This window comes from Oncorhynchus masou, chromosome 16 (genome assembly GCF_036934945.1).
Source record: "Oncorhynchus masou masou isolate Uvic2021 chromosome 16, UVic_Omas_1.1, whole genome shotgun sequence".
Taxonomy (NCBI): Eukaryota; Metazoa; Chordata; class Actinopteri; order Salmoniformes; family Salmonidae; genus Oncorhynchus; species Oncorhynchus masou.
The window spans coordinates 24669164-24694455 of record NC_088227.1 but is presented as its reverse complement, the minus strand read 5'-3'; the positions used below and the strand labels follow the sequence as shown (position 1 = coordinate 24694455).

General features: G+C 44.3%; 1 protein-coding gene across 4 annotated transcripts in view; it reads right to left on the bottom strand.

Moving 5' to 3' along the window:
- syne1a (spectrin repeat containing, nuclear envelope 1a) overlaps nt 1-25292 on the bottom strand; it is a 130854-nt gene that overhangs the window by 9419 nt on the left and 96143 nt on the right. For 3 of the 4 annotated variants that reach the window (XM_064991280.1, XM_064991282.1, XM_064991284.1), the window contains 14 exons: nt 24221-24376; nt 22691-22849; nt 22339-22505; nt 10223-10385; nt 9750-9937; nt 7075-7225; nt 5970-6152; nt 5410-5547; nt 4725-4916; nt 4252-4573; nt 2956-3024; nt 2203-2336; nt 1954-2080; nt 1642-1853 (listed from right to left, as the gene is read on the bottom strand). In XM_064991280.1, the coding sequence (XP_064847352.1) occupies nt 1642-1853; nt 1954-2080; nt 2203-2336; nt 2956-3024; nt 4252-4573; nt 4725-4916; nt 5410-5547; nt 5970-6152; nt 7075-7225; nt 9750-9937; nt 10223-10385; nt 22339-22505; nt 22691-22849; nt 24221-24376 (2361 nt within the window). The remainder of the gene's footprint in view (nt 1-1641; nt 1854-1953; nt 2081-2202; nt 2337-2955; nt 3025-4251; nt 4574-4724; nt 4917-5409; nt 5548-5969; nt 6153-7074; nt 7226-9749; nt 9938-10222; nt 10386-22338; nt 22506-22690; nt 22850-24220; nt 24377-25292) is intronic. The other variant, XM_064991281.1, reaches the window with a different exon arrangement.

The window sequence follows — 25292 nt, the reverse complement described above, 5'->3', positions numbered from 1 at the left end:
GGGGTGATGTGTAACAGACTACAGTAGCTGGGGTGATGTGTAACAGACTACAGCAGCTGGTCTGATGTGTTACAGGCTACAGCAGCTGGTCTGATGTGTTACAGGCTACAGTAGCTGGGGTGATGTGTAACAGACTACAGTAGCTGGGGTGATGTGTAACAGACTACAGTAGCTGGGGTGATGTGTAACAGACTACAGCAGCTGGTCTGATGTGTTACAGGCTACAGCAGCTGGTCTGATGTGTTACAGGCTACAGTAGCTGGGGTGATGTGTTACAGACTACAGCAGCTGGGGTGATGTGTTACAGACTACAGCAGCTGGTCTGATGTGTAACAGACTACAGCAGCTGGTCTGATGTGTAACAGACTACAGTAGCTGGGGTGATGTGTAACAGACTACAGTAGCTGGGGTGATGTGTTACAGACTACAGCAGCTGGGCTGCGTCATGTGTTACAGACTACAGCAGCTGGTCTGATGTGTTACAGGCTACAGCAGCTGGGGTGATGTGTTACAGGCTACAGCAGCTGGGCTGATGTGTTACAGGCTACAGCAGCTGGGGTGATGTGTAACAGACTATAGCAGCTGGGCTGATGTGTAACAGACTATAGCAGCTGGGGTGATGTGTAACAGACTACAGTAGCTGGGGTGATGTGTAACAGACTATAGCAGCTGGTCCGATGTGTAACAGACTACAGTAGCTGGGGTGATGTGTAACAGACTATAGCAGCTGGTCCGATGTGTAACAGACTACAGTAGCTGGGGTGATGTGTAACAGACTACAGTAGCTGGGGTGATGTGTAACAGACTACAGCAGCTGGGCTGCGTCATGTGTTACAGACTACAGCAGCTGGTCTGATGTGTTACAGGCTACAGCAGCTGGGGTGATGTGTAACAGACTATAGCAGCTGGGCTGATGTGTAACAGACTATAGCAGCTGGGGTGATGTGTAACAGACTACAGTAGCTGGGGTGATGTGTAACAGACTATAGCAGCTGGTCCGATGTGTAACAGACTAGAGCAGCTGGTCTGATGTGTTACAGGCTACAGTAGCTGGGGTGATGTGTAACAGACTACAGTAGCTGGGGTGATGTGTAACAGACTACAGCAGCTGGGGTGATGTGTAACAGACTATAGCAGCTGGGCTGATGTGTAACAGACTATAGCAGCTGGGCTGATGTGTAACAGACTACAGCAGCTGGGGTGATGTGTTACAGACTACAGTAGCTGGGGTGATGTGTAACAGACTATAGCAGCTGGTCCGATGTGTAACAGACTAGAGCAGCTGGTCTGATGTGTTACAGGCTACAGTAGCTGGGGTGATGTGTAACAGACTACAGTAGCTGGGGTGATGTGTAACAGACTACAGCAGCTGGGGTGATGTGTAACAGACTATAGCAGCTGGGCTGATGTGTAACAGACTATAGCAGCTGGGCTGATGTGTAACAGACTACAGCAGCTGGGGTGATGTGTTACAGACTACAACAGCTGGGGTGATGTGTTTGTACTATATAGGTCTCTGCCTGGGCACTGGACCACCAGGCTCGTGATTACACTGTACATGGGTATGGGAAATCATAGAGACCATGGGTATCATGTGGCACATAGATGCAAATGGTATACATAAGATGCACGCACACACACCTTGAGCTTTCTGATCCTCTGTTGGATGGTGTGTATGTCTGTGCTGAGGTCTAGCACCCGTAGCTGTCCCAGCTCTGCCTCTGCCTCGCACAGCCATGCCCTCATGGTCTGCAGGTCTGAGATCAGCTGGTGACACTGCTGCAGGTTCTGCTTCTGTCTGTGTTTGTCCCTCAGAGACCGAGCCTGGATCAGCTCCCAGCGCTCAATCACACCTTGGGAAGAGAAGTAACACAGTTTCAGTTGACTCATCCCTCATTATTGATTATAATAAGCGAGAGAGAGTGTGTGTATGTGTGTGTGTGTATCACCAACCTGCACTCTGGCTGTCTGTGCTGGTGGGGTTGGTGAGTCCTGGCATGTCATCATCCTCCTCAGTCAGCTGTCCTCCAGCCCTCTTCACTGCATCTATACTGCCCCGACACTCTCCCATCAGACGCATCTACAACAGACAGGGAACATAGTGTTACCATGCTACGACATGACATTTGGGTTTTTCTGTATATTTCTTACAGTTTTAGCCATGCTATTACTAGGAGATTTTCTAAGAGAGAAAGCCCTCACATAGCCCATGTAAGTCGAGTCCAGCTCAGGGCTGGTGCTGGCCTGGCCACCGCAGGCAGCCGCCTCTCCCTGCTGGACAGAGTCCACAGCCTGGTCCAACTGTCTCAGGTGGGCCTCCAGCTGACCTGGCTCACCTGTGGGGTCAGGAGGGGGTCAGCCAACGGGGAGAGAGAATTCTCTGGGGGTTTGTTTTTTGCCAGTCTACAATTTCATTTTGACAAACAGTAGTGGTAGATACTGGCAGACTGGTCCACCTTTGAGAACATGCTCATAATGGAAAAAACAAGCAATGTTAAAAGTTAGTCAGTGTTGAAAAACTGCAAACAAAGAAGGAAAAGTAGGTGGTTTATATGATCAGTTGCGTGATGTGATACCAATAAAGATGAATGGAAAAGTGCTTTAGCATGCTATTGTGTATACATTCTTATATGGTGTATACATTCTTATATGGTGTATACATTATTATATGGTGTATACATTCTTATACGGTGGATACATTCTTATACGGTGTATACATTCTTGAATGATGATTGTGCATGCAACAATGGTGAATGGTGAATGATGCATGCTATGTTAATTTACCGCAGTTGAACAGGCATGTTAGTATATTTAGTTTTGTGATATGTTATTGACATGCGATGATAAATTACACATATGCCTTGTTTGCTCATCATACTTTATTAACATGCTATGGTAAATTATATGGTATTTGTGCTTAAGCACGTTAGCATGCTAGTGTGGCTAGTTGCCTACCAGAGGAGGATCTCAGTGTGCTCTCTGTCAGTTTTATATAGGCCTCTGGGCTTTCTGGTATAACTACATCTGCAATAGAGAGATATGCACAGTCCTCACAATTAGAACAAGGGACATTGGACAATTATGTAGTGTGCATAGGTTTAATTGTATGCTTTTTTCATCCTATTACTCTTAATTTCACATGTTTGAGAACTGGTAATCTATTTAATGCTGGTGTAGATGCATGGGCTTTTTAAATGCTACAAATATCCTAAGTAAACGATCACTTTGATGGGAGAACTTCTTGCAGTATATCCTTGTTATTATTTTTGTTGTTTGTATAACAGTGAATTCCCCTTGGACATCAATAAAACACTTATCAATAAAGTATTGATCTGATCTCCAGCGGCAGTCTGTAATAGTATTATACCAACCTGACAACACAGCGGCAGTCTGTAGTAGTATTATACCAACCTGACAACACAGCGGCAGTCTGTAGTAGTATTATACCAACCTGACAACACAGCGGCAGTCTGTAGTAGTATTATACCAACCTGACAACACAGCGGCAGTCTGTAGTAGTATTCTACCAACCTGACAACACAGCGGCAGTCTGTAGTAGTATTCTACCAACCTGACAACACAGCGGCAGTCTGTAGTAGTATTATACCAACCTGACAACACAGCGGCAGTCTGTAATAGTATTATACCAACCTGACAACACAGCGGCAGTCTGTAGTAGTATTATACCAACCTGACAACACAGCGGCAGTCTGTAGTAGTATTATACCAACCTGACAACACAGCGGCAGTCTGTAGTAGTATTATACCAACCTGACAACACAGCGGCAGTCTGTAGTAGTATTATACCAACCTGACAACACAGCGGCAGTCTGTAGTAGTATTATACCAACCTGACAACACAGCGGCAGTCTGTAGTAGTATTCTACCAACCTGACAACACAGCGGCAGTCTGTAGTAGTATTATACCAACCTGACAACACAGCGGCAGTCTGTAGTAGTATTATACCAACCTGACAACACAGCGGCAGTCTGTAGTAGTATTATACCAACCTGACAACACAGCGGCAGTCTGTAGTAGTATTATACCAACCTGACAACACAGCGGCAGTCTGTAGTAGTATTATACCAACCTGACAACACAGCGGCAGTCTGTAGTAGTATTATACCAACCTGACAACACAGCGGCAGTCTGTAGTAGTATTATACCAACCTGACAACACAGCGGCAGTCTGTAGTAGTATTATACCAACCTGACAACACAGCGGCAGTCTGTAGTAGTATTATACTAACCTGACAACACAGCGGCAGCCGACCTGAGGTACTCCTCCTCCTGCTCCTGTCCTCTGCCCCTTTCTGACCCCAGACCCCGCCCTCCAGCACTCTCAAGCCCCCGGCTCAGGTCGTAGTCGTGGTCCCACTCCAGTGGGATAGAGTCCATGCTGGCTGGGGTGTCCCGGCCCGAGCGGTCCGCCTGTGGGGGGAGGACAGAGCCCGAGGTGGGGAGACTTGAGGGGCAGGGGAGAGAGGAGTCACCCCACTGCAGGTCAGAGAGATCAGCCGACTCGTCCATGTCCAGATCTCGGTCAGAACAGTCTAGTTCATCATCGGCAAGCTGAAGGGAAGGAGAGGGGGAGTGAGTGTGTACGTTTGTATGCGCGTGCTAGGTGTGTGTACGAGGTTATGATAGTTATATCATATTGGCAAATGGCCCATATCTTCTTGTAGTGTGTGTGTGTGTTCTGTAAGCAAAAGACATTACTCACAGGCAGGCGTGTCAGCTTCTTGTAGTATCTGTCGACACGTCCAAACACCTCCTGCCAGTACCTCTGTAGCTCCTCCAGTTCCTCCTCTAGAACAGCACCATCCAGAGGCTCACTCTTCTCTATCAGGGCCTCCCCCTGCCTGAACACCAGCTCAATCTGCCCTGTGTTCAGAGAGATCTCCTGCTGGAACGCCTGAACACACACACACAGAGGGCAAAGGTCAGGGGTTAGACGTTTCAGTATGTATCCAAGGGGAATCGGGGAAATGCTTTTATCTCTATTTGTTATGCCAGTTAAATCCGTCATGGGAGGATACTAGTTACATTCAGCACAGGAGGAGACCAAGTCAGATAGTTAAATTGCCAAGCCGTCATAGAGAGTTCATTCAAACTCAAAAAACATTGAAAATATAGCATTCAAATTCACACACACGTACTCGAATGCACGCACGTATGCATGCACGCACACTCGGGACACACTGTGCTTACCACAGGAGGTTGGTGGCACCTTAATTGGGGACGATGGGCTCATGGTAATGACTGGAGTGGAATCAGTGGAACGGTATCAAATACATCAAACACATCATGGTTTCCATGGTTTCCATGTGTTTGATGCCATTCCATTTGATCCATTCCAGACATTAGTATGAGCCGTCCTCCCCCCAGCAGCCTCCACTGGTTCTTACCCTTAGCTGTTTGATCTTAGCCTGAACATCACACTCTGAGAAGTGTTCTATGTTGGTGAGCTGCAGGTCCATCTCAGTGAGCCACACCAGGATGCTGTCTCTAGCTGTCTCAAACTCCTCCCTCTGACCAATAAAGTGCTGAGAGAACACACAGAGAGTGAAACAGTGTTATAGGTCTGTTTAATAACTAGATTAAAACAGTGTTATAGGGCTGTTTAATAACTAGATTAAAACAGTGTTATAGGGCTGTTTAATAACTAGATTAAAACAGTGTTATAGGGCTGTTTAATAACTAGATTAAAACAGTGTTATAGGGCTATTTAATAACTAGATTAAAACAGTGTTTTAGGTCTGTTTAATAACTAGATTAAAACAGTGTTTTAGGTCTGTTTAATAACTATATTAAAACAGTGATCAGAGTGAAACTAAGTATTTGTGAGTTTCTACTCTTTTATCTTCACAACAAAATGATGTGATAAATCCTGAGCTGACCAGGCTCTGCTATATCATCACCATGTTTCATAACATATGTTATGACATCATGACATTTCCCATCATACCTTGAGCCTGCGCAGGATGGAGGCAACCCTCTTCTGCAGGTTGTCCCAGCGCCGGTTCCCATCATGCACCATTTCACGGAGGCGGCAGGAGGAGTCTGTGCGGTTCTCTCTGGCCAGTCGGCGGTACTGCTTATTGATCAGCTCCAGCTGGGTCAGGAACTCCTGGACCTGCCTCTGGAAGGCCTAGGACACACACATGATCAGAATGAAGATTTTATACAAATACTGTACACATACAAAATAAAATACAAAGTAAATGTAAGGTTGGTGGTCTCAGTATGTGTAATTGGTTGATTATTTTGACCCAACAACGGTTTCAAGTAAGCCTGTGGTATTCTGGGATGACACTGACACATGACCCCATTGGCCCTGGTTAGCTACTGCAGGAAAAACGTGACGGCCAGCAAAGACAGATTCCAGTAATCTGATCTCCCCCTTCTCTTACTCTGCACTCTCTCACTTTACCCCATATGCCCCCCCTTCACTTTGCACTGTACACACACGCTCTCTCATTCTTACTTCATCTCTCGATCTCTCTTCCTACCCTGTCTTTACAACTATTTAAACTCTTCCCCTCCTTCCCTTCCTTTTTCTCTCCCCACAACCGCTCTCTAACCTGTACCTCAAACTTCAACCGCTCTCTAACCTGTACCTCAAACTTCAACAGCTCTCTAACCTGTACCTCAAACTTCAACAGCTCTCTAACCTGTACCTCAAACTTCAACCGCTCTCTAACCTGTACCTCAAACTTCAACAGCTCTCTAACCTGTACCTCAAACTTCAACCGCTCTCTAACCTGTACCTCAGACTTCAACCGCTCTCTAACCTGTACCTCAAACTTCAACAGCTCTCTAACCTGTACCTCAAACTTCAACAGCTCTCTAATCTGTACCTCAAACTTCAACCGCTCTCTAACCTGTACCTCAAACTTCAACCGCTCTCTTAACCTGTACCTCAAACTTCAACCACTCTCTAACCTGTACCTCAAACTTCAACCGCTCTCTTAATCTGTACCACAAACTTCAACCACTCTCTAACCTGTACCTCAAACTTCAACCGCTCTCTTAATCTGTACCACAAACTTCAACCACTCTCTAACCTGTACCTCAAACTTCTTGAGCTCCTCCTTTGCGATGGTGTATAGAACTCCAGAGGAGTTGGGAAGAGCAGCCGTCCTCTCTGAGGTCTTCAGCCACTCCTCAAACCGAGAGAAGTCATCCAGAAACTTCTGCCACAGCCTCCACGTCTCCTCAATCCTACAAGAAGATGAGAGAGTGACGTTTGATACACACTTAGGGTTGCAAGGGGAGGGTATACTACTGGAAACTTTTGAAGTTTACCAGTAAACTATCAGAATTTTGATAACTTTCAAGGAATATATGGAATGTTATTAGATGGCATCTAGTGGCCTTTTTGCGTACTTCAGATGATCACAGGTGTCTGTAATTATCTCTGGACCTCTGTGTGGCCTTATCGCATGTAAAATATATTTAACAAATCTGATATAGATTATTTTAAAATAAAATATAGAATGACCAAGTTGTAAAACATTATCCTTAAAATAAACCATCAACTTAGTGAATACCATTGGTGTTTAATGTGAGAGTTTCAGCATGAAATATATATATATTTTTTTAATCTTTTATTTATTTTGCTATGTCATTATGTCTTTGTTATAAATGTTTTGTGGCCAAACTGGTGGCAGCTGTGAAAAAAAGACAATAGTTGAAAGAGTTAATTTAAAATAATGGCATTGTTTATTGGAATTTATTTATTTTTCATTAATTAGGCAATTTTCACTTTAACCATATGGCCTATTTCCTAGAAACTCATGGAAGATATGAACACATATTTACAAAATGACTACTATTTACAAAAGTTTTTCAAAAAATGATTTCAAGTATAAATTACCAAAGTTACCATAGATTGCAATAGATATCCTGTTAATTACCAAAATTACAGAAGATTCCGATAACTTTGGTAAATTACCGGTAGCTTTGCATCCCTAGACACACTGGAGGTTTGCAAGAGTATAAAATAGAGTTCCTACACATACAGTGGGGCAAAAAAGTATTTAGTCAGCCACCAATTGTGCAAGTTCTCCCACTTAACAAGATGAGAGAGGCCTGTAATTGTCATCATAGGTACACTTCAACTATGACAGACAAAATGAGGGAAAACAATTCAGAAAATCACATTGTAGGATTTTTTATTTATTTATTTGCAAATTATGGTGGAAAATAAGTATTTGGTCAATAACAAAAGTTTATCTCAATACTTTGTTATATACCCTTTGTTGACAATGACAGAGGTCAAACGTTTTCTGTAAGTCTTCACAAGGTTTTCACACACTGTTGCTGGTATTTTGGCCCATTCCTCCATGCAGATCTTCTCTAGAGCAGTGATGTTTTGGGGCTGTTGCTGGGCAACATGGACTTTCAACTCCCTCCAAAGATTTTCTATGGGGTTGAGATCTGGAGACTGGCTAGGCCACTCCATGACCTTGAAATGCTTCTTACGAACCCACTCCTTCGTTGCCCGGGCGGTGTGTTTGGGATCATTGTCATGCTGAAAGACCCAGCCACGTTTCATCTTCAATGCCCTTGCTGATGGAAGGAGGTTTTCACTCAAAATCTCACGATACATGGCCCCATTTATTCTTTCCTTTACACGGATCAGTCGTCCTGGTCCCTTTGTAGAAAAACAGCCCCAAAGCATGATGTTTCCACCCCCATGCTTCACAGTAGGTATGGTGTTCTTTGGATGCAACTCAGCATTCTTTGTCCTCCAAACACGACGAGTTGGAGTTTTTACCAAAAAGTTATATTTTGGTTACATCTGACCATATGACATTCTCCCAATCATCTTCTTCTGGATCATCCAAATGCTCTCTAGCAAACTTCAGATGGGCCTGGACATGTACTGGCTTAAGCAGGGGGACACGTCTGGCACTGCAGGATTTGAGTCCCTGGCGGCGTAGTGTGTTACTGATGGTAGGATTTGTTACTTTGGTCCCAGCTCTCTGCAGGTCATTCACTAGGTTCCCCTGTGTGGTTCTGGGATTTTTGCTCACCGTTCTTGTGATCATTTGATCAAACGGGGTGAGATCTTGCGTGGAGCCCCAGATCGAGGGAGACTATCAGTGGTCTTGTATGTCTTCCATTTCCTAATAATTGCTCCCACAGTTGATTTCTTCAAACCAAGCTGCTTACCTATTGCAGATTCAGTCTTCCCAGCCTGGTGCAGGTCTACAATTTTCTTTCCGGTGTCCCTTGACAGCTCTTTGGTCTTGGCCAGAGTGGAGTTTGGAGTGTGACTGTTTGAGTTTATGGACAGGTGTCTTTTATACTGATAACAAGTTCAAACAGGTGCCATTAATACAGGTAACGTGTGGAGGACAAAGGAGACTCTTAAAGAAGTTACAGGTCTGTGAGAGCCAGAAATCTTGCTTGTTTGTAGGTGACCAAATACTTATTTTCCACCATAATTTGCAAATAAATTCATAAAAAATCCTACAATGTGATTTTCTGGATTTTTTTTCTCATTTTGTCCATCATAGTTGAAGTGTACCTATGATGAAAATTACAGGCCTCTCTCATATTTTTAAGTGGGAGAACTTGCACAATTGGTGGCTGACTAAATATGTTTTTGCCCCACTGTATGTACTGTGTGTGTGTGTCAGTGTCAGTGTCAGTGTCAGTGTCAGTGTCAGTGTCAGTGTGTGTGTGTGTGTGTGTGTGTGTGTGTGTGTGTACTGTACTGTATGTGTATAGAACCCACTTGAGCCTCCTTTCCATGGACATGGCACAGATGTTCCTCCAGCGTCGGTCCAGGCCCCTGGTGGCCTGCTGGATGGAGTCACACTCTGTCTCCGTAGAACAGGCGTCACAGTCATGTAGCAACACTTCACACAGGTTCAACACAGACGCCACGCCTGTACTGTGCTTCTCTATATCCCGCTGAATGTCCTGGAGGTGGAGAAAGGGGAAGGCAGAGAGATGGGTGGAGAAAGGGATGAAGAGTGGGTAGAATTGGAGGGTTGAGGACAGGAACAGAAACAGTGGGTGAGAAAAAAACACTGGCTTGAATAAAGACCTCACTTGGGCGATGACTTTCTACCCTGTTGCATCATCACCAGTTGTTCAGATGTTTACCACGTACTTTAGGAAATAAATCAAACCACATGAACTGATCATGTAGCTAGCCTTGCCTGCCTGTCTGTCTCTTTCAGAGTGAGTGTGTGTTCCTCCTACCTGCTGCTGGTTGAGTTTCCTCTGTATCTCCTGCGCGTCACAGGTGTCGTAGACGAGAGGTCTGGTCAGCTCTGTCTCGATGTGAGCGAGCCAGGAGCGCAGACTGCACATGTTCTTATCCAGCTGCTGCACCGCAACCAGCGTCTCCCTCAACTTCTTCACCCTGAGAGAGAGAGATTCAGTCATGTTAGATTCAGTCAGTCACCCTCCATACAAACAAACTAAATACTACCAGAACTTCATTCTACTACAGAAACCTTACCTACTGTATGTAGTCATACAATCACTGAAGATATCAACCATAACCACTAAAAAACTACAACAACAACTCAACAACCAAGAAGCAACTGTAACAACACAATATCACTCAGCTCCCCCATTATCACTAGTCCTCCAGTAGGAATGAGAGGTAGAGAGGGGGGCCCCAGTACCACAACAAACCATAACCAACATGTCCGCAACCGAGAGGGCTGCAGGAGTGGAAGATGATCAGAAGGGTTTAGGGATATGTTTACAGGACATATTTATGTGAATATTCAACTCCTACTGTAACCGCACATAACATCTGTCTGGGATCCATTTTGGACGTGTGATGCATTACAATCTAAATATGTAAAACGTTTATGGAGGTTGTGAGAAATGGAAAGAATGTCCTCTGATTTTAAATATGCCCATTATAAACTGCCAAAGGAGCAGAGTCAACTCTTCACATTCACACTACTACACCCTTCAAAGTTATGCAGCTCTCTCCCATCGTCCCTCCCTGTCACACCAGAAATACTAGTATTGAATGCAGGCAGGAGCCATTTTGTACTGGATCCACTAATTAAAGTAAATAAGTTGCTACCCATTGGACGTTTTTAGCAGGCCTCTGCCACTTTAGACACCCTATACCACTGTGACTGTGCAGGAAGCTGACCGGTCTATAGGGGCAGACGATATGGCATTATTATTTCAGCTGTGTATAGCCCATGAGTACTCTGATCTATAAATGGACTGCCTCATCAGAATGTCATCATGCCAGGGAACTTACATCAATCAAGTCAAATTTGATTTGTCGGATACACATATTTAGCATATGTATTATGGGTGTAGTGAAATGCTTGTGTTCCTAGCTCCAACAGTGCAGTAATATCTAACGATACACACACATCTAAAAGTAAAAGAAAGGAATTAAGAAACACATAAATATTATGAAGAGCAATGTCAGAGCGGCATTGACTGGAATACAGTAGAATACAGTAGAATACAGTAGAATACAGTACACACAGTGCCTTCGGAAGGTATTCAGACCCATTCCCTTTTTCCACATTGTGTTACGTTACAGCCTTATTTAAAATTGCTAAAATAAAAAAAATCCTCATCAATCTACATACAATACCCCATAATGACAAAGTGAAAAACAGGTTTAGACATTTTTTCAAATGGATATATATTTTTAAACAGAAATACCTTATTTACATAAGTATTCAGACTCTTTGCTATGAGACTTGAAATTGAGCTCAGGTGCATCCTGTTGCCATTGATCATCCTTAAGATGTTTCTACAACTTGATTGGAGTCCACCTTAGGTAAATTCAATTGATTGGCCATTATTTGGAAAGGCACACACCTGTCTATATAAGGTCCCACAGTTTACAGTGCATGTCAGAGCAAAAACCAAGCCATGAGGTCGAAGGAATTGAGCTCAGAGACAGGATTGTGTCGAGGTACAGATCTGGGGAAGGGTACCAAAAAATGTCTGCAGCGTTGAAGGTCCCCAAGAACACAGTGGCCTCCATTATTCTTAAATGGAAGAAGTTTGAAACCACCAAGACTCTTACCAGCTGCCTGGCCAAACTGAGCAATCGGGAGAGAAGGGCCTTGGTGAGGGAGGTGACCATGAACCCAATGGTCCCTCTGACAGAGCTCCAGAGTTCCTCTGTGGCGATGGGAGAATCTTCCAGAAGGATAACCATCTCTACAACACTCAACCAATTAGGCCTTTATGGTAGAGTGGCCAGACTGAAGCCACTCCTCAGTAAAAGGCACATGACAGGCAAAAGGAATCTCAGACCATGAGAAACAAGATTCTCTGTTCTGATGAAACCAAGATGGAACTATTTGGATTGGATGCCAAGCGTCACGCCTGGAGGAAACCAGCCACCATCCTTATGGTGAAGCATGGCGGTGGCAGCATCATGCTGAGCGGATGTTTTTCAGCAGCAGGGACTGGGAGACTAGTCAGGATTGAGGGTAAGATGAACGGAGCAAAGTACAGATGAAAACCTGCTCCGGAACACTCAGGACCTCAGGCTGGGGTGAAGGTTCACCTTCCAACAGAACAATGACACTAAGCACACAGCCAAGACAACGGAGGAGTGGCTTCGGAACAAGTCTCTGAATGTCCTTTAGTGGCCCAGCCAGAGCCCCAACTTGAACCCGATCAAACATCTCTGGAGAGACCTGAAAATAGCTGTGCAGTGACCCTCCCCCTCCAACCTGACAGAGCTTGAGAGGATCTGCAGAGAAGAATGGGAGAAACTTCCCAAATACAGGTGTACCAAGCTTGTAGCGTCATACCCAAGACTTGAGGCCATAAACGCTGCCAAAGGTGCTTCAACAAAGTACTGAGTAAAGGGTTGAATACTTATGTAAATGTGATATTTCAGTTATTTATTTTTTATTCATTTGCTAACATTTCTAAAAAACTGTTTTTGCTTTGTCATTATGTGTATTGTATGTCGATGGATGAGAGGAAAAAAACAATTCAATCAATTTTAGAATAAGGCTGTAACGTAACAAAATGTGGAAAAAGTCAAGGGGTCTGAATTCTTTCCGAATTAACATGTATATATGAAATTAGTAAAACGGTATGTAAACATTATTAAAGTGACCAAAAGTTGTCAAAAATATAAATAGTAAAGTAAAGTACAGATACCCCAATAAACTACTTAAGTAGTACTTTAAAGTATTTTTACATAAGTACTTTACTCCACTGGTAACTGTGTGGTAGCTGGCTAGTGGCAGTGACTAAGTTCAGGGCAGGGTACTAGGTGGAAGCCGGCTAGTGATGGCTATTTAACAGTCAGATGGCATTGAGATAAAAGCTGTTTTTCAGTCTCATCTTTGATGCACCTGTATTGATCTTGCCTTTTTTATTTTACCAGGCAAGTCAGTTAAGAACAAATTCTTATTTTCAATGACAGCCTAGGAATAGTGGGTTAACTGCCTGATCAGGGGCAGAAAGACAGATTTGTACCTTGTCAGCTCGGGGATTTGAACTTGCAACCTTCCGGTTACTAGCCCAACGCTCTAACCACCAGACTACCCTGCATTCTGGATGATAGTGTGTGAACAAGCCGTGGTGACATAGTTTAGTGGCTCCCAACATTGATACATGCTCTGTATATTAAAAATATTATAACAGTGTTGGGATTAGTTACTTGGGATTAGTTGGGATTAGTTACTTTACAATATTACTTTGTGTGGAAAGTAACATGTTATCTTACTAGTTATTAGTGTTTGATTTGGACTGAAATAGGTGCCGGTATTAATTTTGGGTGTCTGTACTATTTATATTTAGGTGCAGGAGCTCCACAATACTTTTGAGCTAATATTATATAAAATGTGCAGCAGCTCAAGCAGTAGAAATTTGAGGTGCCAGTAAAATCTGTACAGATTTCCTATCTTTTCATTTAAAATCTTTCTCTGGAGCTGCCAATTCTGGATATAAACTACATGTAAACTACACGGAACCATAGAGATGTCTAGAGTGCACACTTGCCACTAGGCGGGAAAGACTTCTATGGGCTTTTCTATCACAGAAGCGACCAATAGCAAAGATCAGAGCTGCGCCCTCTATACATTTCTATGGAAAGCAGATGTCATGACATTTGTCCAAACAGCCTTTCCCAGCTTGCCCAGAACTAAATGAGGAAGCAAGTCGAGATCGGATCATGGAAACGCGTCCGGTAGTGATATGATTCTGAAAGTATCATTTTATTTGACAAAGTAACTGTAATAATGTTACCCAATTTGAAAGTAATCTGATTACGTAATGTTACCGCCCACACGGATTACAATCAATATCCCTAATATTCTAAATCACCAGCTATTTGCACAAGGTGAAAAGAATATAGCATTGATGTACTGTTTATGCTTCTCACCCTAAGCAGCTACAGTATGTTTTGAACTGAGTAAAAGTCACTAAGCTATCTCATGCTTCTCTCTTGTTGTTACCCACTGATGATGACAGAGAAAAGAAAGTTTGACATTGAAAGAGTTTTTGGTCCCCTCAATGACCTTTTAGAGAGCAGAGAAACAACAGCCTATTCATCAACACAGAGAGAAATGTCTCAACATCTATAACAGTCAACAACAGCTAGCCTACTCCGCCCACACTCTGCTAGTGCACAAAGCTCTGCAATACTGAAGTTCTCCAGTATCCAGCCGACAGCAGACAACTTCTTACACTATTATCCAAAACCAGTTATTTGATTAAATAATTGCCCAATAGCGCAAACGAACATGCAAGCCAGATTCCAAACAACTCCAGTGTAATTTTCCAAGACAAAACAATTCCAGCACAATTCTCCAAGAAAAGCCTGCCTGTTGATATCGCAGTCACATTCCGGCAGATCCTCTGAGTCTTCGCTTGGGCATCCTGCCATGGTATCAGTCCCCAAGTCCAGAACCATGGGGGCAGGAATGTCCACACTCAAAGCTAACGTCAATAAACAGTAACGTTATGGAGCTAGCTATGGTTTAAACTCCCTTCTCCTTCTTCTGGGTGTCCCGAATGGGACTTTCCTTAGTCTAGCTAGTTTACCCCCTGTAGTGTCGGGAGAGGGGGGTTAACATGAGGGGGGTGGCACACTAGTGTTACTTGTCAACTGCTCTCAAAGGTATTAAAAAAAGACAGCCCAAACGGCATGTGTGTGTGTGTGTGTGTGTGTGTGTCTGAGAGTGACAAGTGCTGCTGTTGCTATAAGAGGACTTACAGTCAGAGCCATGTGCCGCAGAGCAGGCAGACGGATGGAATGTCACACAGCAGGCGTGCACGGAGCCAGTGTGCACAGGAGATAAAAGTTCAAGTGTTTCTGTGAGAACTCCTGGAATGGGAAAAGTTTCTTCCCTTTTCAAGCACAAGTTAAACTACTTTCTCCAACTGCTGAAAAACTCCACAAGTTGAGACAAAATGAAAGTATGTTTAAGGTTTTCTTATACTTCTGAGAAACTACTTGTGAGAAACTGACTCTGCTTTAAGTGTTCCTTGTGGAAAAAGGGACGGACAGAATAGGAAAAAGTCTGCAGCTGTCTCTGAGGTCACTTACTGCCCACACCCCCTCCTCTTCTCCCCTCCTCCCTCCATTCCATTCTCAGAGGTCAACAGCCGGAGGAAGATAGAGGGAGGGAAAGAGAGAGGGGAACAGTTGGCTCAGCAAGAGGAAGGGGAAAGGGAGAGGAAGAGGAAGGCATGAGAGCTCTTTTGCTCTCTTTCTTTTTACCTCTCTGTTGTCCGGACACCAAGACCAACAGGCCTAGTCACAGCTATTCTAGTCATGTGACTCACAGGCGTCCTCTCACTCAAGACTTCTCCACTAGGAGGAAGCTAATTGCTGTTAATTTACAGAACATCATATCACTTCCCACCCAAGCTGCACAGACCTAACACAACCACATGACCTATAGATGCGCACAGCATCATCATCATCATCATCACCACTCTTTTTGATATTTACTGAAACCCTCATATTAAAACACCAATATAATTCACTGAATTCGGATAATGATTTACAACTTTTTATTTTAAAATCATCGTATTTAATTATTTAATTACAATCAGTGGCCAGTTTATTAGATACACCCATCCAGTACTGGGTCGGACCCCCCTTTGCCTTTAGAAGCGGCTGAATTCTTCGGGGCATGGAAACGTTGCTCATTTGGTATCAAGGGACCTAATGTGTGCCAGGAAAACATTCCCCACACCGTTACACCACCACCAGCCTGTACTGTTGACACCAGGCAGGATGGGGCCATGGACTCATGCTGTTTACGCCAAATCCTGACTCTGCCATCAGCATGACGCAACAGTAATCGAGATTCATCGAATGCTTTTCCACTCCTCAAATGTCCAGTGTTGGTCGAAGTAGAATGGCCCACTGGAGCCTCTTCTTCTTGTTTTTAGTTGATAGGAGTGGAACCTGGTGTGGACGTCTTCTGCAATAGCCCATCTGTGACAAGGACAGACGAGTTGTGCATTCTGAGAAGCCATTCTGCACACCACTGTTGTACTGCGCCATTATTTGCATATTTCTGGTCCGCCTCTTAGCTTGCACGACTTCTCATCAACGAGCTGTTTTTGCCCACAGGACTGCCACTGACTGGATGTTTTTTGTTTGTTGCACCGTTCTCTGTAAACCCTAGACACTGTCGTGCATGAAATCCCCCGGCTGTCGGCCGTTTCTGAGATATTGGAAACGGCACACCTGGCACCAACGATCATACCACGCTCAAAGTAATTTAGGTGACTCGTTTAGCTCATTCTAACGCTCAATCAAACAATACTGAATGCCTCAATTCTTCTCTGCCTGCGTTATATAGCAAGCCACTGCCACGTGACTCACTGTCTGTAGGAGTTAACCATTTTCATGAATGGGGTACCTAATAAACTGAGTGTATTGTACATACAGTGCCTTGCGAAAGTATTCGGCCCCCTTGAACTTTGCGACCTTTTGCCACATTTCAGGCTTCAAACATAAAGATATAAAACTGTATTTTTTTGTGAAGAATCAACAACAAGTGGGACACAATCATGAAGTGGAACGACATTTATTGGATATTTCAAACATTTTTAACAAATCAAAAACTGAAAAATTGGGCGTGCAAAATTATTCAGCCCCTTTACTTTCAGTGCAGCAAACTCTCTCCAGAAGTTCAGTGAGGATCTCTGAATGATCCAATGTTGACCTAAATGACTAATGATGATAAATACAATCCACCTGTGTGTAATCAAGTCTCCGTATAAATGCACCTGCACTGTGATCCGTTAAAAGCGCAGAGAGCATCATGAAGAACAAGGAACACACCAGGCAGGTCCGAGATACTGTTGTGAAGAAGTTTAAAGCCGGATTTGGATACAAAAAGATTTCCCAAGCTTTAAACATCCCAAGGAGCACTGTGCAAGCGATAATATTGAAATGGAAGGAGTATCAGACCACTGCAAATCTACCAAGACCCGGCCGTCCCTCTAAACTTTCAGTTCATACAAGGAGAAGAATGATCAGAGATTCAGCCAAGAGGCCCATGATCACTCTGGATGAACTGCAGAGATCTACAGCTGAGGTGGGAGACTCTGTCCATAGGACAACAATCAGTCGTATATTGCACAAATCTGGCCTTTATGGAAGAGTGGCAAGAAGAAAGCCATTTCTTAAAGATATCCATAAAAAGTGTTGTTTAAAGTTTGCCACAAGCCACCTGGGAGACACACCAAACATGTGGAAGAAGGTGCTCTGGTCAGATGAAACCAAAATTGAACTTTTTTGGCAACAATGCAAAACGTTATGTTTGGCGTAAAAGCAACACAGCTCATCACCCTGACCACACCATACCCACTGTCAAACATGGTGGTGGCAGCATCATGGTTTGGGCCTGCTTTTCTTCAGCAAGGACAGGGAAGATGGTTAAAATTGATGGGAAGATGGATGGAGCCAAATACAGGACCATTCTGGAAGAAAACCTGATGGAGTCTGCAAAAGACCTGAGACTGGGACGGAGATTTGTCTTCCAACAAGACAATGATCCACAACATAAAGCAAAATCTACAATGGAATGGTTCAAAAATAAACATATCCAGGTGTTAGAATGGCCAAGTCAAAGTCCAGACCTGAATCCAATCGAGAATCTGTGGAAAGAACTGAAAACTGCTGTTCACAAATGCTCTCCATCCAACCTCACTGAGCTCGAGCTGTTTTGCAAGGAGGAATGGGAAAACATTTCAGTCTCGATGTGCAAAACTGATAGAGACATATCCCAAGCGACTTACAGCTGTAATCGCAGCAAAAGGTGGCGCTACAAAGTATTTAAGTACTTAAGGGGGCTGAATAATTTTGCACGCCCAATTTTTCAGTTTTTGATTTGTTAAAAAGTTTGAAATATCCAATAAATGTTGTTCCACTTCATGATTGTGTCCCACTTGTTGTTGATTCTTCACAAAAAAATACAGTTTTATATCTTTATGTTTGAAGCCTGAAATGTGGCAAAAGTTTGCAAAGTTCAAGGGGGCCGAATACTTTCACAAGGCACTGTACCATAAGGCCTCATAAGGCCACACAGAGGGCCAGAGATAATTACAGACACCTGTGATAATCTGAAGTACCATAAAAGGGCCACTAGATGCCTTGTGATAGATTACATAAAAATTCAGGTAGTTTACTGGTAAATTTTAAAAGTTTCCAGTACTATACCTTTCCATTTGCAACCCTAGGCTCTGTAGAATAAAATAAACATATTAGCATATAATACAGGAAGGCAAATATTTATGCGTGTTTTTGGGAAGATGGATTTGGGGGGCAAGTGTTTAAATTGTGCAGTATTTAGCAATCAAGTTGTGATGGTAACTATACTGTGAAGTGTCTTCTTAATATTTGAAGTCTTAAACTATGGTATGTTTTGATCAATTCTGTTTTGTCTTTTACATATCATTTTTTATGTCACTTATTGTTTCTCCAAACCACATTTTCTCTGAGTATTGACATTTTAGACACTGGTGTATAACTGCCATTGTGGCAGTTATATATGTCCATTCACATACCTGGCAGCAGGTTATCTTGCTTTAGTTTATCATCAACCATGCTGAGTTTAACAGAGACAAAACACAGTGATCACAGTGGTCTGACCAATCTGCTTCGACAGGGGGGGCATGTTCTTTTCTCAATCGATGGCTCTCTCCCACTGCTATGTCAATGGACCATAGTGTGGTTGTTCATTTTATGATGTCTTTTTCACCTGTGCTCAATCATCATATGATTTCTCACCCTACTCATGACTTCTGAGTGGCAGAATGTGATGTAAAGCCAACTCAGCAATTCTGTTCATTCTCTCCCCCCATAGGGATTTACAGTGCATAAAATGCACAACTTAATCTTTGACCATGATGACACTTTACCTTTCTGACTCTCGTCTCCATTCTATTTTCTGACTCCTGAGTGGTGCAGAGGTCTAAGGCTCTGCATCTCAGTGCTTGAGGCAGCACTACAGACACCCTGGGTCGAATCCAGGCTGTAGCACAGCGGTCTAAGGCACTGCATCTCAGTGCTTGAGGCAGCACTACAGACACCCTGGGTCGAATCCAGGCTGTAGCACAGCGGTCTAAGGCACTGCATCTCAGTGCTTGAGGCAGCACTACAGACACCCTGGGTCGAATCCAGGCTGTAGCACAGCGGTCTAAGGCACTGCATCTCAGTGCTTGAGGCAGCACTACAGACACCCTGGGTCGAATCCAGGCTGTATCACAGCGGTCTAAGGCACTGCATCTCAGTGCTTGAGGCAGCACTACAGACACCCTGGGTCGAATCCAGGCTGTAGCACAGCGGTCTAAGGCACTGCATCTCAGTGCTTGAGACAGCACTACAGACACCCTGGGTCAAATCCAGGCTGTAGCACAGCGGTCTAAGGCACTGCATCTCAGTGCTTGAGGCAGCACTACAGACACCCTGGGTCGAATCCAGGCTGTAGCACAGCGGTCTAAGGCTCTGCATCTCAGTGCTTGAGGCAGCACTACAGACACCCTGGGTCGAATCCAGGCTGTAGCACAGCGGTCTAAGGCACTGCATCTCAGTGCTTGAGGCAGCACTACAGACACCCTGGGTCGAATCCAGGCTGTAGCACAGCGGTCTAAGGCTCTGCATCTCAGTGCTTGAGGCAGCACTACAGACACCCTGGGTCGAATCCAGGCTGTAGCACAGCGGTCTAAGGCTCTGCATCTCAGTGCTTGAGGCAGCACTACAGACACCCTGGGTCGAATCCAGGCTGTAGCACAGCGGTCTAAGGCACTGCATCTCAGTGCTTGAGGCAGCACTACAGACACCCTGGGTCGAATCCAGGCTGTAGCACAGCGGTCTAAGGCACTGCATCTCAGTGCTTGAGGCAGCACTACAGACACCCTGGGTCGAATCCAGGCTGTAGCACAGCGGTCTAAGGCACTGCATCTCAGTGCTTGAGGCAGCACTACAGACACCCTGGGTCGAATCCAGGCTGTAGCACAGCGGTCTAAGGCTCTGCATCTCAGTGCTTGAGGCAGCACTACAGACACCCTGGGTCGAATCCAGGCTGTAGCACAGCGGTCTAAGGCACTGCATCTCAGTGCTTGAGGCAGCACTACAGACACCCTGGGTCGAATCCAGGCTGTAGCACAACCGGACGCGATTGGGAGTCCCATAGGGTGGCGCACAATTGGCCCAGCGTCGTCCGGGTTTGGCCGGTGTAGGCTGTCATTGTAAATAAGAATTTGTTCTTAACTGACTCGACTAGTTAAATAAAGATAAAATCAAATTAAAAGGGTGTCATGTTCACTCCTCTGCTTCCTGAAATTGACAACTAACTTTTGTTTTGCTCTCCTTTAGGGAGAAATTGTTGTCATGACACCACAATGCCAGTTAACCTCCTCCCTATAGGCTGATTCCTTGTTGTTGGTTATCAGGCCTACAACCATGGTGTCGTCAGCAAACTTGATGATAGAGTTGGGTGTTGTGCAAAGACACACAGTTGTGAGTGAACAGGGAGTACAGCAGAGGGCTGAGGACACACCCCTGGGGGGTCGCTATGTTGAGTCAGTGTGGAAGAGGTGTTGCTGCCAATCCTCACAGTCCAGGATCCAGTTGCAGAGAGTGGTATCCAGAGTTCTGAGCTTGGTGTTGAGCTTGGAGGGAACAATAGTGTTGAATGTTGAACTGTAATCAATCAATATTATTCTCACATAGGTGTTCCTCTTGTCCAGATGTGATATAGCCGTGTGAATAGTAATGGAAATGGCATCTTCCATGGATCTGTTGGAGTGGTAGGCAATTTGGACTGGGTCCAGAGTGCCTGGCATGCTGGCCTTGATGTGGGCAATGACCAGCCTCAGAGCACTTTACGATGACCGGGGTGAGTGCAACATGGCATGTCAACTTGTCCTTCTTGGGGACTGGGACAATGGTGGTCTCCTTGAAACAGGTGTGGACTACAGCCTGGGACAGGTTTAATATGTCCAAAAAGACACCCGCCAGCTGGTCAGCACACACTCTGAGGATGCGGCCAGGGATGCCATCTGGGCCGGCGGCTTTGAGAGTATTCACTCTTGATCCTCACGTCAGCCTCGGAGAGTATAAGCACCTAGTCATCCGGATCAGCGAGTCTCTTTGGTGTTATCTGCCTCGAAGCGAGCATAGCATGTGTTAAACTCATCTGGGAGGGAGGCTTTGGTGGGCACCACACAGCTGGATTTGCCTTTGTACTCCGTGATAGTCCGTAGTCCTTGCCACATGTGTTGCGAGTCTGAGTTGTTGAACAGTAATTAAAGTCTGTATTGTCTTTTTGCATTCAAAATGAATTTGCAGAGGTAGTACCTGCTCACCTTATACACGTAACGCGCCACCGAGTCATCAGCGTTCGTTCTGCTGACAATGAATGCTGCAGTACGGGCTCTCAGCATTGTACGGATATCTCCGTTCATCCAGGGTTTTTGGTTGGGGTATGTCCGGATTGTTATTGTGGGAGGCACAATGATGGACAGGGCACAGTGAAGGCACAGTGATGAAGACACAGTGATGCCAAAACGTTGGTGGTTTACCCAATAAATTACTGGGTGTTGATATATAGAGTGTGCGACTCTCTTTATTTTTTATTGCGTGCAGTTAATCGCTGTTAGCCAGAACCTCGACACAAAATAACTTGTGTGTGTGTGTGTGTGTGTGTGTGTGTGTGTGTGTGTGTGTGTGTGTGTGTGTGTGGTACAACATCATCAACACATTTGGGAGTGGGACAACAGTAGACTAAAGAAAAAGTACTAAAATATATATTTTTTGTAAAGTGATCCTTTAACTTTAATCTCCCCACTCACCCACATTGCACCCAGATCCCCTTGATGCTCACCTAGCAGCGATGAGGTCCAGCAGGTGTTGCCAGCGCTCGCTGACCTTGCTGAGTTTGTGTTGTATCTCTGCAGCCTTGCTCTCATGGCTGGCCCTGGCCAAGCGCTCCCCCATCACCTGCAGCTGCTGCTTATTCTCCTGGGCCACACCAATCTCTTCCTGGTAGTCCTGGGAGAGGGGGATTGCAAAAAGAGGTCGTGAGAAGGTATGAGAGAGTGTGTGTGTCTGAGTCTGCGTGTGTGTGTGCGTGTGTGCAAGTGTGTGTATTGTTGTGTGTCTTGATCATGAAGATGTATGATTAAGTGTGTATTTATATGTTGTGTTTATGTCTTTGTGAGTGTGTGTGTAATCACCTTGCGCAGCTTCTCGATCATCTCCTGGATGCTGATGTCTCCATTCTGAGACACCTTGCTCTCCATCTGGGTGAGCCACTCACACAGGTCCTTGTTCTTCTCGTTGAACACTGCCCACTCATTCAGCTTCTCACTCACCTGCTGCCTGCGCAGGGACAGCTATGGAGGGGAGGAGGGGGGTGGGGGTCAGAGGAGGAGGGCGCAGATGAAAAACAGACAATATCTGGAGTCAATAAAAACTCTTTGAAACAGCAACTACAAAGCGGGCCAAGCTCCCAGCCCTGTGCAGTTATCTATGCATATCCTCTCTGCCGGAACCGAACTAACCCCGACCTTATATTATCTCTAAGGCACAATGACACTGTGTGTGAGTGACGTCCGGAACATAAGCAATAGATATGCTTACTGAACACACAGCGTATGGACTTCATCACAGTTAAGACACCACTGCTGTGTCTCTGTTCACTGTGCTAAAGAGCCATGCACAGTCAGGCCAAGCTAACAATGTGTAACAGATATATAGCCCACTGTTTATTTTAGCATAATGTGTAATGATCTGGGCACAGACTGATTAAATAGTACTTGCAAAACACCAGTCTCAATGTCAACAGCGAAGAGGTGACTCTGGGATGCTGGCTTTCTAGGCAGAGTTCCTCTGTCCAGTGTCTGTGTTCTTTTGCCCATCTTAATTATTTCTTTTTATTGGCCAGTCTGAGATATGGCTTTTTCTTTGCAACTCTGGCATCCTGGAGTCGCCTCATCACTGTTGATATTGAGACTGGTGTTTTGCTGGTACTATTTAATGAAGCTGCCAGTTGAGGACTTGTGAGGCGTCTGTTTCTCAAACTAGACGCTAATGTACTTGTCCTCTTTCTCAGTTGTGCACCGGGTCCTCCCACTCCTCTTTCTATTCTGGTTAGGGCCTGTTTGTGCTGTTCTGTGAAGGGAGTAGTACACAGCGTTGTACGAGATCTTCAGTTTCTTGACAATTTCTCGCATGGAATAGCCTTCATTCCTCAGAAAATGAATAGACTGACGAGTTTCAGAAGAATGGTCTTTGTTTCTGGCCATTTTGAGCCTGTAATCAAAACTAAATGTGTTGCTCCAGATACTCCAGATACTCAATTAGTCTAAAGAAGGCCAGTTGTATTGCTTCTTTAATCAGACCAACAGTTTTCAGCTGTGCTAACATAATTGAAAAAGGGTTTTCTAATGATCAATTAGCCTTTTAAAATTATAAACTTGGATTAGCTAACACAACGTGCCATTGGAACACAGGAGTGATGGTTGCTGATAATGGGCCTCTGTACACCTATGTAGATATTCCATTAAAAAATCATCAGTTTCCAGCTTCAATAGTCATTTACAACATTAACAAAGTCTACTGTATTTCTGATCAATTTGATGTTATTTGAATGGGCAGAAAATGTGCTTCACTTTCAAAAACAAGGACATTTCTAAGTGACCCAAACTTTTGAACGGTAGTGTATATCCTCCCACTGTGTGTGTGTGCGCGCCAGGTGTGTGTACCTGGTGACAGATCTCCTCCCACTGGCGCTGCAGAAGCTGGAGGCGGTCCTGCAGGACTGTGAGGTCATCAGCACTGACCACACCCTCCAGAGAATCCCTCAGCAGGAACAGAGAGGTGAGGTCATCAGTCCAGCCATCCACATTGCTCTCTAACTCCTACACCACACAGAGAGATGATGGGTTAGAAAGAAAGTATACACACACATAAAGGTAATCTATCACACTCCCGATACAGCTCTTCAACTACTTAACATTAATTGATAGAGAGGTACACATGTCACGTCCTGACCATAGAAAGCTTCTATTTTCTATGGTACAGTAGGTCAGGGCGTGACTGGGGGGTTGTTCTAGTTTATATTTTCTTATGTGGGGTTCTAGGTTTATTTTATATGTTGGTGATTTGTATGATTCCCAATTAGAGGCAGCTGGTTATCGTTGTCTCTAATTGGGGCTCAAACTTAATTAAGTAACATTTTTTCCACCTGTGGGTTATGGGATATTGTTTATGTTTAGTTGCCTGTTAGCACTGCATTGTTAGTCACATTTCGTTTACGTACGTTTACCTACGTACGCTGCGCCTTGGTTCGTTTATACAAAAGACTGTGATAACACACAAACACAATAAATTAAACTAATATAAATGAATGCAGAGTAGGACTGGGCGATATGGCCAAAATATCATACATATCATGGTATTTTTCAAATTTTGACGGTATTTGATGGTATTTCATGTTTTTGATTAATAAAAGCTCTACATTTGCTTTATGAGTACTGCGTGTCCCTAGGGTGGCATGGCAACACATTTATTCTAAATTATTTCAATGGGTCTTTCTCCATTCTGATTGTTTTATAATGTTCAATACCGGTATATAGTAAAATATGGTAACCGCCCTGCCATTATTTTATTATATTTTTTTTACCTTTATTTAACTAGGCAAGTCAGTTAAGAACAAATTCTTATTTTCAATGACGGCCTAGGAACAGTGGGTTAACTGCCTGTTCAGGGGCAGAACGACAGATTTGTACCTTGTCAGCTCGGTGATTTGAACTTGCAACATTCCAGTTACTAGTC